Genomic DNA, 13,073 nt, shown 5'->3' on the forward strand with positions numbered 1-13,073 from the left:
CGCACATTTGCGAGCAATGTTCTCCATATAAATCACACTCTACCTGGAAGTGTGCGCACGTGGATCAGCCTCATATTCCGCCCAACACGTGGCATTAAAAAATCCTTGTGCAGCTTTATGCACCTGCGTGACCGCAGTATTTATATATTAACAGCAATCGGAGTGAATGTTTCACACTTTGTCCAAATGATCGTGATTATCCAGTCATGTTCACCACTAATGTATTCACATGTGAACACCTGCGGTGCAGACAGCGCTGATGAAATATTACGTGTAGCTTGATTTAAGATTTGAACCGTCTTTTTCTATGGTAAAGTAGATGTGTGTGTAATGCGTGCTATGAGATTAAATTAAATGTACGAGTTATGACGTACAAGATGTGTAATGATGCCACTTAGTTTTTTCCAACAATCTGGCTTTATTTCACCATCTCATTTATAACCGCTGCGTGCGCATAAAACGGCACCTGAAAGAGGCGTCCGCCGCTTCCCAGGCAAACGTTGCCATAAATATAGAAACAAATTTGATTGCAGAATATGCGGATCCGTACGGAAACTCTGAGTCATGCGTACGAACATTTAAGAGAAAATGGAGATGCTCAACTGAAGCCCAGATAATGTGAAAAATGTGAGTGGTATCATTACACATAAAATGTGTTACTCATGTTTAAAGCTATTCAGCCATATATTTAGGGCACTGATATGAACTATAGAAGCTTGGTTTTTAAGAGAAATATTTTAGGTTACTTTAATCACTATTTTCCAAACATGCAAAATATTTTTGGCTCATAATAATTTGGTAAGTTCAATGTCTTTTCTTGACAATATTAATATTTTTACAAACCATGAAATTCTGCACTTATGATGTTGCTCTGTCTTTGTCCGGCTCTGTGTTGCACCATGGTCTTAGAGGAACGTTATCTCATTTCTCTATATACTGTGTGTATGGTTGAAATGACCATAAAACCTACTTGATTTGACTTGACACGAAACTACAGCAGGTAAAATTAAACAAAAATGCCTAGAGCTTTGGAAACTAATAAAGACCAATGATGATCGTTTCATTACATTACATTCTTATCCTGACATTAAATTTCCTTATAAAACTGCTAACACACTGAAAACTATAGGCAGCAGTTTCTGGTGGGATAAAACAACGTGTGAAAAACCACAACACTGAAAACAATAGGTAGCAGTTTCTGGCAGAATGAAACTATGTGTAAAACATTACCCCATTTAAAGCATAGGGAAGTTATTTTGATAGCGTAAATCCTTATAGAAATCTCTATTCAAAACCATGTGCATGACATTTTGGCAAATATCGACAGATTTTTGCTAGGGTAGCAAATCCTGGTAAGGCAGAAAAAAATTGCAGAACCACTAACAAAACGATTTAGTCGCCCTCCATTGTTTGAATTGGCTGTGTGGTGCAACCTACGAGCTTTTTGCGTCTCCCATTCTTATTTAGCATTAAGATCACATTTCCTGTTATGCGGTGGGAAAGCGACACACAAACGTAGCCAGGAACTACAAAAGTTCTCGGTCGAGACAACCCAGGAGCTCGGAACCAGGAACTAAGTTCCTGATCTTCGGGTCAGCGCCTTACAACCAAGGGGCTAAAATTACATAGCAAAGGAGAGCCGACCTATTTTTGATAATATCCCGAAATGTTTTTTTTTTTGTTATCTTCAGTGGTAATTTGCTGACGCTCCCTTCCAGCGCTCCGGCACCGCTCCCCTTTTCGTCGCTGGACGCGCCTGCGCCGCTGCCTCCGCCGCACTGATCGCTGAAGACCCCCGGTCCCCCGTCCACAGTCCCCAGTCCCCGAGTACCCTCCCCTCTCAACCGGGGAGCCGGGGCACCGGACCGGACACTCGCCGCTTGACGTTTGCCAACGCGGCGGAGCGCATCGCTGAGATGGACAAGAAGGTAGGAGTTCAGCATGGAATCCAGTAGTGCCCCCCTCGCCCCCGGCCGTGTCCGCGCTGTGAGTTACATTGTATCAGGCCCTGAAGCCCCCGCCGCGCAGCCCTGCCCACTTTGGCCCGGTCGGAAGCTTGACCAGTTCGCCACCTACTGAGACACGACGCGCTCCGATAACGCGGCGAGATTTTAATCAACCCGCGATGCGCTACAGAGCCGCCGCTGCTCCTGCTTTTTATCCGGCTTTGTGGGACTGCTGCTGAATGCAAGACCCTGTGCATACAGGGAGGATGGGACCTCTGATTCGGTCAGGCGGCTCATTATGGTCTGCGGCTCCAAGATGGCTTTGCTGATATACCTGTGTGACCCTTTCCGAGGGACAATAATTAGCGCGAGCATAGACAGATCACCCCGAAGGCCTCAGGCTGGGCTGTGGCGCTAGGCAGGTTTCCTTCTCATAACTAACTGGGTTTTGTGGGTCAAGTTTTGACATCACCAAAACTCTTTTTCTGGTATCTGTTTTGCCTAAAGGGGTCATAAACTGAGAGATCAGTAAACGGCACATTCCTGTATAGTGAAAAATAAATATTGTGTCAGAGGCTAGGTGAGGGAACCGGCCACTGGTAACTGATCAGCTGAGTCCTTGTGGCAACTCTGATTTTAGAGGAAAACAGCCTCTCACTTAACCTAACAGTGTGAACAGAGCTGTGCAATGAACATAGGAACTCTTCAGTTTTGCCTACCCCAGGGGTCTCCAACTCTGGTCCTGGAGGGCTACAGTCCAGTAGGTTTTCTATCCTACCAGGCTTCTGATGAGCCACACCTGTGCTCAGGTAAATAGCAGGAACAGGTGTGGCTCATCAGAAGCCGGGTAGGATAGAAAACCTACTGGACGTAGCCCTCCTGGACCGGAGTTGGAGACCCCTGGCCTACCCCATCTTCTCTCCTCTCTCCCAGTCCTAGTAATAAAATGAAGTCTATATTTCTATAAATCCCCCTCTGCGTTTATGTTATGTTAGCCGTCAGTCAGTGTGTTTGTTGGTTATCGTGGACTGTGGGAGCTCAGTGAACAGCTTATTCCCACATAGTGAGAAACACAGACCGCGATGAGGATCAGGGAAACAGCCGCTGGGAGCTGTGACCAGAATACAGCCCAGAATACGTCCTCACCGTATACATTCGGAGAATGAATTATGCTCACATACAGGGGCTCTGATTATTTATATGCAGCCTTGCGTTACAAGATGCCTTGAAAACGCCTAAAAACACCTCCCCACCCTAGTCTCTTAAAAATCTGTGGTGGTCAGGTGGGAAGTTTTCTTTAAATTTGAACCACTGACACGGAATGACCTGTACCCCTCATCTTTAAATCTGCACTATACCCCCCCCCCCCCCCCCACAAAAAAACACTAGCATTTTTATACCTACACACAATTTATGATTTAAATCGATTTATTTTCCTAAAAAAGAAAAGCAAAAAAGGATATTATTTAATATTCATCCGAGGCGCCACACCCCTCAGCATTCGTTTTTAACCAATCAGGTATGTAACCAGCTAATTAGATACAAGTTTGCAGGCAAGCAAAAAAAAAAAAACAGCTACAATTAATCTGCTGGCTTTGTGCATTTTTGCAATGCAGTGTTCTAGCCAGTGTGCCGCTGACTGGTGGGGCTTTAAAAGCATATTTTCTCTCTTATGTGGGCTCCCTGACTTTTATGGGGACGCCGGAACGCTAGAGGTTGGTTAAATTTGTTTTGCTTCCAATCACTCTGTGCCTACCTGTACCCACGGCATGTAGGACGTAGGACTTCTTTAGTCTTCTCTCTTTCGACACACACCACAATTCACACGGCTTTCAGAATTATTAGGTCGGAGTTATTACAGTTAACTAAAACAGCCTGAAAAGTTTTTCGTAAACTGATATAAAATAAGATACAAACATTTAAAAAACTACAAATAAACCAAAAAAAAAACTACAAATATTCCTTCTGAATTTAACTGAAATAAAATAAAAGCATATGTTGAACACTTTCCTTTTCCAATTCTTAATTTTTTGTTTTTCTTTTGCCAAAGTAATGATTTATTTTTCATTAGCCTTAATAATACCTGGAACATATTTTGTATTTGTATTTTGAGGACTTTAGTACATAAGGGGGGGCTGCAAATTCATATAGAATTCTCTACGGAACTGAAACATTAAATAGTTCTACAACTCTAAAATTACTAAAGCGTAAACTGACACTAAAATACATAGAAACTAAATAAAAATGTATCCTTAAAATAACCAATAAACCCCACACTGAAAACCTAAAAGTAAACTGAATTTCAAGTGAAAACTGGAAATGATGCAAAAGTAAAAACTAAACTGGAAACTCAAAACTTTAACACTCATCAGAGTCCGCATCTAATAGCAAGAGGAAGCCTTTTGACGCTTCTTGTGGCAAAACATGGTGTTTCTGTGCGTAGAAAAACGACTGAAATGGACCAGCTGAAAGGCAGCAGACTGTGCTGGTGTCTGTCTGTCCGTCCACTTACTGGGCAAGTGACTGATGATCAAGCCAAAGGACCATGAAGAATTATTCTACCTGAGGGCGCGGGTGGCCAGCAGGGGGAGTGCTAATCCGCCAGCATTGCTGAACCCCCCCCCGCCCCACTTATTATCATTTGATTCCACTGGCTTTTGAGCCTGAGCAATGGGGGTTCCCTCAGGGGGATTCAAACACCCCACAATCATTGTCAAAATCTCTTTTTGGCCCTGCTATGTCACGTTTCCATGGTTACAAGAATCAAAGCAGGTTTTCTTTGTACCATTTGTATGGCTATAGAACGGAGCTGTATTACTGTGTGTAAATTATACGGAGGCTGTCTGCTGCGTTTGGATCTAGCAGTTAGGGTGCCAGTTCTGTGAGTTTAATCCATTTAACCTTTATGTTAAAGACAGGTCAGCATCTTCAGTGCATCCTGTTAATGAGGCATGCAGCAGATGTAGATGTTGAGTGATGCACTGTGTGGATGTTTAACTTTTGCTGTTTAAAAAGTTGACTATGGATCTATGACTATGAGTCCGTCAGATTTAAGATCAAAGTTTCCATGGCCAAATTTATGAAGTGAAGATGTTGCTCATGTCCTCAAGAAAACTGTTCAAATGTGCCCATTTGCTGAGACACGGACTTTCAGGGATTCGCAGTGACACTGTCTCAGAGTTTTGAGTGACCTCTGGTGGCCACTCAGAGAACTTCAGGCTCAGCCCCCTGACTGTAAAGGTAACAGCGTGAGGATGATTGTCTAAGGCAGGCCGGTACTGTTTGTGGCAGCATGTGCGCCTTGGAGTGGAATAGATGGGGCACCTGAGGGAAGACACTTTTCTATCCGAGTCTGCATTTGCTTAGAAATGTAATCACTGCCTTTGCAGCCTAATGTTAGTAACTAATGTTAGTATAAGAGCGGTTCAGGAAACATTTCACTGCACGTGCATGTGACAATTAAAGAAACTTGAATCTATACACTGTAAATGTATAGATACTGTTCTGGTTGTAATTCCCCCGATGTCCACCAGGGGATAGCCTTCAATCATATTACTTCACTGGGAGCATCTAACTAAACCCCACATTCAAAGTTGCAGAGAAGTGTCTGGTCGCTTTTGCTCACTTTTCTTGATGGGACTGTGGATGCAGTAGATGAATAATGTGGGGAATTTTTGTGATGTTTTTGTTCATTAAAACTACCCCTAACTTGGATGTGGGGCGAATGCAATGTGCTTATTTCAGGGTGTCAGGGTTACGGACGAGCTGCTTGTGCTTCACAGGCATAGAATGACCAGCCTGAGTGAAAATCTGCCTCTTTTTGGTCTTTTCCCATGTGTAGTCAGCAGCTGAATATAATAATTCAGTCATTCCATGACAAGGTCCGACTGAAGACTGGTCCTTAATGCTGATAAAATAATATGCATTTGTAACATGTAACATGTGAGTATGGAAGTCACATCAGTAACGCTGGAATCCAATTCCAATTCTTAAATTTAGATTTTTGCTTCTTTGTGGCGAAAAGTGCTTTACTTACTATAAACTGACATATTTCTAAATCATATTTATTTTTTTTATTGTTTTTTTTTGGCATTTATCTGTGCCAATGAGAGTCTGCTGCTCACCGCTGTTAACGCTCCCCTCTGTGAAATGCGTCGTGGCTCCTTTAAGTGGCTCTGCTCCTTTTTGAGAATGAGCGCACTGCGTTGGGGCAGCTCGCAGTGCCAGTGCAGCCTGGGGAACAGCACACCAAAAAGCAAACTTCTCCATCCCCGACCCATAAGTAGCGGAGAGCATCAGCCAGTCAGACCAGCCGCCCTCATCAGCCAATGGGATGCGAGAGCTGCGCCGGGGGCCGTGAGGGTGGGCTGGTCACAGCCCCCCTGCCGGAGCCCTGTCCTCCACTGGGCTTGTGAAAGGCGGCTCAACTGGAAAAGTGTGCGAGCCGGAGAGAGGACTTGGTGGGGCGGCGCTTTAAAAAGGAGAGAGGGAGGGGCAGCGGACGAGGGTGCGGGACACGGCGGCACGGCGACGGCAGGCGCGGCGATAGGCAGGCGGGAGAGGAGCGTGGGGGCCGGCCCTGGGAAAGGCAGAGGGAGAAAAGGGAGCACAAAAGAAGGGGAGCAACGGGGGGAGGGGGGGCTGCTCGATGGCTGCGGAGGACACAGCCGGCGGAGCGCGCAGGGCCACCAAGAGCAAACTGTTTGAGTTCCTGGTGCATGGACTGGTGAGTTGGGGGCGACGGGGGCCGAGAGTGTGACCGGGAGTGTGACCGTCACTTTGTGTGTGTGAGTGTGTGTGAGTGTGTGTGATGTCGCAGTGTGTGTGACCATTATAGTGTGTGTGTGTGACCATCACTCTGTGAATGTGTGACCGTCACAGTGTGTGTGTGTGTGTGTGTGTGTGTGTGTGTGTGAGAGAGAGAGAGAGCCAGTGAGAGTGTGTGTTTGTGACCACGAAAGAGTGTGTTTGTAACCGTGAAAGAATGAGTGTGGTGTATGTGCTTGAGTGACCGTGAGAAAGTGTGTGTGTGTGTGTGTGACCACGTGTGACAGTGTGAGTATGTATGTGTGTGTGACTGTGACACCGTGTGTGTGTATGTGACCACGTGTGACAGTGTGAGTATGTGTGTGTGACTGTGACACCGTGTGTGTGTATGTGTGACCTATTTGACCATGAGACTGTGTGAATGTGACCATGTGTATTTGACTGTGTGTATCTGTCTGTCTCTGTCTCTTCCTGTCTATACAGCCTCATGCGAAGGTTGTTTCCATCCTGCTGAATACTGTGATCTGTCACTTTCTTTGCTTATTCATTTGAGGGGGGTGAAGCAGCAGAAGCAGGAATATCAGGAGCATCCTGGACATCACACAAGCCGAGAATGGGGAAGCGATCGGCCGGCTCGAGAACATTTTGCGAGGGGAGGGGGATCGTGCCAAAAGGATGCAGCTCTCTGTGTCTGCAGAGTGGCAGGGGGGCAGTCAGGAGGCTGCTGTGTGCCTTACTGGGGAGGCGGGAATAGTTTCAACATGACCCCCCCCCGGCATCTCTAGTCATCCTCGTTGATGGGACGGCTAAGTAGGGCATGTCCCCCCCGCTTCACCCAAGGTCTTAATGAGGAGATGGGGGTCTGCTGAGGGCACAGGCAGCTCAGCTGGAGCACGGACTCGTGACATGCAGGCTAACAGCAGGCTCCAATGTCTCGATAGTGTCTTTGGTTTGTGTTCGCAGCCTTGAGGTACCACCATGCTCAGGATCAAGTCCGTGCCACCATCCTCAGCAGAACTCTGGGCTCACCCTGGGGATGCTTTGCCAGTGTTACCATGGAGCCCACAAGGTCTCTCTGATCGGACTGTGTAATCTGACCAGTGGTGGACCTGGTATCTCTGATCGGACTGTGTAATCTGACCAGTGGTGGACCTGGTCTCTCTGATCGTACTGTGTAATCTGACCAGTGGTGGACCTGGTCTTTCTGATCGGACTGTGTAATCTGACCAGTGGTGGACCTGGTCTCTCTGATCGGACTGTGCAATCTGACCAGTGGTGGACCTGGTCTCTCTGATCGGACTGTGTAATCTGACCAGTGGTGGACCTGGTCTTTCTGATCGGACTGTGTAATCTGACCAGTGGTGGACCTGGTCTTTCTGATCGGACTGTGCAATCTGACCAGTGGTGAACCTGGTCTCTCTGATCGGACTGTGTAATCTGACCAGTGGTGGACCTGGTCTTTCTGATCGGACTGTGCAATCTGACCAGTGGTGGACCTGGTCTCTCTGATCGGACTGTGTAATCTGACCAGTGGTGGACCTGGTCTTTCTGATCGGACTGTGTAATCTGACCAGTGGTGGACCTGGTCTCTCTGATCGGACTGTGTAATCTGACCAGTGGTGGACCTGGTCTTTCTGATCGGACTGTGTAATCTGACCAGTGGTGGACCTGGTCTTTCTGATCGGACTGTGTAATCTGACCAGTGGTGAACCTGGTCTCTCTGATCGGACTGTGTAATCTGACCAGTGGTGGACCTGGTCTTTCTGATCGGACTGTGTAATCTGACCAGTGGTGAACCTGGTCTCTCTGATCGGACTGTGTAATCTGACCAGTGGTGAACCCGGTCTTTCTGATCGGACTGTGTAATCTGACCAGTGGTGGACCTGGTCTTTCTGATCGGACTGTGCAATCTGACCAGTGGTGGACCTGGTCTCTCTGATCGGACTGTGTAATCTGACCAGTGGTGGACCTGGTCTTTCTGATCGGACTGTGTAATCTGACCAGTGGTGGACCTGGTCTCTCTGATCGGACTGTGCAATCTGACCAGTGGTGAACCTGGTCTCTCTGATCGGACTGTGTAATCTGACCAGTGGTGGACCTGGTCTTTCTGATCGGACTGTGTAATCTGACCAGTGGTGGACCTGGTCTCTCTGATCGGACTGTGTAATCTGACCAGTGGTGAACCTGGTCTTTCTGATCGGACTGTGTAATCTGACCAGTGGTGGACCTGGTCTCTCTGATCGGACTGTGTAATCTGACCAGTGGTGAACCTGGTCTCTCTGATCGGACTGTGTAATCTGACCAGTGGTGGACCTGGTCTTTCTGATCAGACTGTGTAATCTGACCAGTGGTGGACCTGGTCTTTCTGATCGGACTGTGTAATCTGACCAGTGGTGAACCTGGTCTCTCTGATCGGACTGTGTAATCTGACCAGTGGTGGACCTGGTCTTTCTGATCGGACTGTGTAATCTGACCAGTGGTGAACCTGGTCTCTCTGATCGGACTGTGTAATCTGACCAGTGGTGAACCTGGTCTCTCTGATTGGACTGTGTAATCTGACCAGTGGTGGACTTGGTCTCTCTGATCGGACTGTGTAATTTGACCAGTGGTGAACCTGGTCCCTCTGATTGGACTGTGTAATCTGACCAGTGGTGGACTTGGTCTCTCTGATCGGACTGTGTAATTTGACCAGTGGTGAACCTGGTCTCTCTGATTGGACTGTGTAATCTGACCAGTGGTGGACCTGGTCTTTCTGATCGGACTGTGTAATCTGACCAGTGGTGAACCTGGTCTCTCTGATCGGACTGTGTAATCTGACCAGTGGTGGACCTGGTCTTTCTGATCGGACTGTGTAATCTGACCAGTGGTGGACCTGGTCTTTCTGATCAGACTGCGTAATCTGACCAGTGGTGGACCTGGTTTCTCTGATCGGACTGTGTAATCTGACCAGTGGTGGACCTGGTCTTTCTGATCGGACTGTGTAATCTGACCAGTGGTGAACCTGGTCTCTCTGATTGGACTGTGTAATCTGACCAGTGGTGGACTTGGTCTCTCTGATCGGACTGTGTAATCTGACCAGTGGTGAACCTGGTCTCTCTGATTGGACTGTGTAATCTGACCAGTGGTGGACTTGGTCTCTCTGATCGGACTGTGTAATTTGACCAGTGGTGAACCTGGTCCCTCTGATTGGACTGTGTAATCTGACCAGTGGTGGACTTGGTCTCTCTGATCGGACTGTGTAATTTGACCAGTGGTGAACCTGGTCTCTCTGATTGGACTGTGTAATCTGACCAGTGGTGAACCTGGTCTCTCTGATCGGACTGTGTAATCTGACCAGTGGTGGACCTTGTCTCTCTGATCGGACTGTGTAATCTGACCAGTGGTGGACCTGGTCTCTCTGATCGGACTGTGTAATCTGACCAGTGGTGGACCTGGTCTTTCTGATCAGACTGTGTAATCTGACCAGTGGTGGACCTGGTCTCTCTGATCGGACTGTGTAATCTGACCAGTGGTGAACCTGGTCTCTCTGATCGGACTGTGTAATCTGACCAGTGGTGGACCTGGTCTTTCTGATCGGACTGTGTAATCTGACCAGTGGTGAACCTGGTCTCTCTGATCGGACTGTGTAATCTGACCAGTGGTGAACCCGGTCTTTCTGATCGGACTGTGTAATCTGACCAGTGGTGGACCTGGTCTTTCTGATCGGACTGTGCAATCTGACCAGTGGTGGACCTGGTCTCTCTGATCGGACTGTGTAATCTGACCAGTGGTGGACCTGGTCTTTCTGATCGGACTGTGTAATCTGACCAGTGGTGGACCTGGTCTCTCTGATCGGACTGTGCAATCTGACCAGTGGTGAACCTGGTCTCTCTGATCGGACTGTGTAATCTGACCAGTGGTGGACCTGGTCTTTCTGATCGGACTGTGTAATCTGACCAGTGGTGGACCTGGTCTCTCTGATCGGACTGTGTAATCTGACCAGTGGTGAACCTGGTCTTTCTGATCGGACTGTGTAATCTGACCAGTGGTGGACCTGGTCTCTCTGATCGGACTGTGTAATCTGACCAGTGGTGAACCTGGTCTCTCTGATCGGACTGTGTAATCTGACCAGTGGTGGACTTGGTCTCTCTGATCGGACTGTGTAATTTGACCAGTGGTGAACCTGGTCCCTCTGATTGGACTGTGTAATCTGACCAGTGGTGGACTTGGTCTCTCTGATCGGACTGTGTAATTTGACCAGTGGTGAACCTGGTCTCTCTGATTGGACTGTGTAATCTGACCAGTGGTGGACCTGGTCTTTCTGATCGGACTGTGTAATCTGACCAGTGGTGAACCTGGTCTCTCTGATCGGACTGTGTAATCTGACCAGTGGTGGACCTGGTCTTTCTGATCGGACTGTGTAATCTGACCAGTGGTGGACCTGGTCTTTCTGATCAGACTGCGTAATCTGACCAGTGGTGGACCTGGTTTCTCTGATCGGACTGTGTAATCTGACCAGTGGTGAACCTGGTCTCTCTGATTGGACTGTGTAATCTGACCAGTGGTGGACTTGGTCTCTCTGATCGGACTGTGTAATCTGACCAGTGGTGAACCTGGTCTCTCTGATTGGACTGTGTAATCTGACCAGTGGTGGACTTGGTCTCTCTGATCGGACTGTGTAATTTGACCAGTGGTGAACCTGGTCCCTCTGATTGGACTGTGTAATCTGACCAGTGGTGGACTTGGTCTCTCTGATCGGACTGTGTAATTTGACCAGTGGTGAACCTGGTCTCTCTGATCGGACTGTGTAATTTGACCAGTGGTGAACCTGGTCCCTCTGATTGGACTGTGTAATCTGACCAGTGGTGGACTTGGTCTCTCTGATCGGACTGTGTAATTTGACCAGTGGTGAACCTGGTCTCTCTGATTGGACTGTGTAATCTGACCAGTGGTGAACCTGGTCTCTCTGATTGGACTGTGTAATCTGACCAGTGGTGGACCTTGTCTCTCTGATCGGACTGTGTAATCTGACCAGTGGTGAACCTGGTCTCTCTGATCGGACTGTGCAATATGACCATTGGTGGATCTGGTCTTTCTGATCGGACTGTGTAATCTGACCAGCTGCCAGCCTGGTCTCCCTGATTGGACTCTCAGGTCTGACCAGCAGCCGCCTCGTTCTCTCTCTCTATATGGCAGGCTGGTTGGTCTGCACTGTTAGTCAGTGGCTCTGCCACCATGCTGCATTCTGTACATGTGGATGACCTCTTTGTCGGGTGGTGAATTCTGCAGAAGCTGAAGTTTCCAAAGCTCCCCCCCCATCACCACCCTCAAATGAATAAGCAAAGAAAGTGACAGATCACAGTATTCAGCAGGATGGAAAGAAGCCATTGGTCTTTGAGTGGATGGTGAGATGGACTGTGAGGAAATCCTCAGTCAGTGTGCCATTGGTTTGTGAATGGATGGTCAGTTGATCTATAAAGGGACAGTAAGATGGTCGGTGGGCATGCTGTTGGCCTGTGAGTAGATGGTTGGTTGGCGTGACATTGGTCTGTGAGTGGACACTCAGTCTACATGCTGTCGGCCTGTGGGCAAACAGTTGGTCCACATGCTGTCTGTCTGTGAGTAGGTGGTCAGTCATTGTGCCATCGGCCTGTGAGCAGCCAATCGGTCCAGGTGCTGTCTGTCTTTGAGTAGACAGTCGGACGATCAGTCGGACAGTCTGCCAGTGTGCTGTCGGCCTGTGAGTGGATGGTTGGTTCGCGTGCCATTAGCCTGTGAATGGATGGTTAGTTTGTGTGCTGTCTGTCTGTGAGTGGACGGTAGGTCGGTGTGCTGTTAGTCTACAAGCAGACAGTCGGTCTGCACTGTTAGTCAGTGGCTTTACCACCGTGCTGTGTTGTGTGCATAGCGACGACCTCTTTGCCTCCCGGCTGCCCCGGGCACCGCTCTTTCCCGCGCCAGGTCTCCGCCTAGCCCTGCCGGGGTGACAGCAGTCAGCGAGGACCCCTCCTACTTTTGGCACACGATGTGACGGGTAGCGACTCGCGTGCCTGGCGGGGATGGGGACGTTGCCGTGGAGACGGGGATCAAGGACGGTCTCTTCGAGCCGATGCCCTCTAAAGCAAGTCACCCTCCTGAGTTCAGAAGACGTCTGTTTCCAGAGAGTTCCTCACTGTTCAAGCGTTCCCAAGCTTCGCACAGTGCGTGTATCGTTTGCCCGATTCATTGCAGCCATCTGAACAGAAGACTCGGCTTGCGGTTTTTATTTACCTGCCAACCCAGACATTCCGCTTGCATGAGATCTTTGGCTGAACATATCTGGCTTGGCCAAGTGCCCCTCTATAGAATATTCTGGAGTCCCGAATGGCAGGTCAGGTACCT

General features: G+C 48.3%; 1 protein-coding gene across 3 annotated transcripts in view; it reads left to right on the forward strand.

Moving 5' to 3' along the window:
• The first annotated feature begins 478 nt into the window (after positions 1–478).
• Positions 479–13,073, forward strand: part of LOC125740141 (SWI/SNF-related matrix-associated actin-dependent regulator of chromatin subfamily D member 3-like) — a 30,021-nt gene continuing 17,426 nt past the window's right edge. Inside the window, exons 1-2 of one of the 3 annotated variants that reach the window (XM_049010976.1) lie at positions 479–627; positions 1,692–1,928. In XM_049010976.1, coding sequence (XP_048866933.1) covers positions 1,917–1,928 — 12 coding nt within the window. In that variant the 5' untranslated portion in view covers positions 479–627; positions 1,692–1,916. Of the gene's footprint in view, positions 628–1,583; positions 1,929–6,572; positions 6,673–13,073 lie in introns of those variants that run through there. The other 2 variants (XM_049010977.1, XM_049010975.1) reach the window with 2 other exon arrangements.

The sequence above is a fragment of the Brienomyrus brachyistius genome, chromosome 4, assembly GCF_023856365.1.
Source record: "Brienomyrus brachyistius isolate T26 chromosome 4, BBRACH_0.4, whole genome shotgun sequence".
Classification (NCBI taxonomy): Eukaryota; Metazoa; Chordata; class Actinopteri; order Osteoglossiformes; family Mormyridae; genus Brienomyrus; species Brienomyrus brachyistius.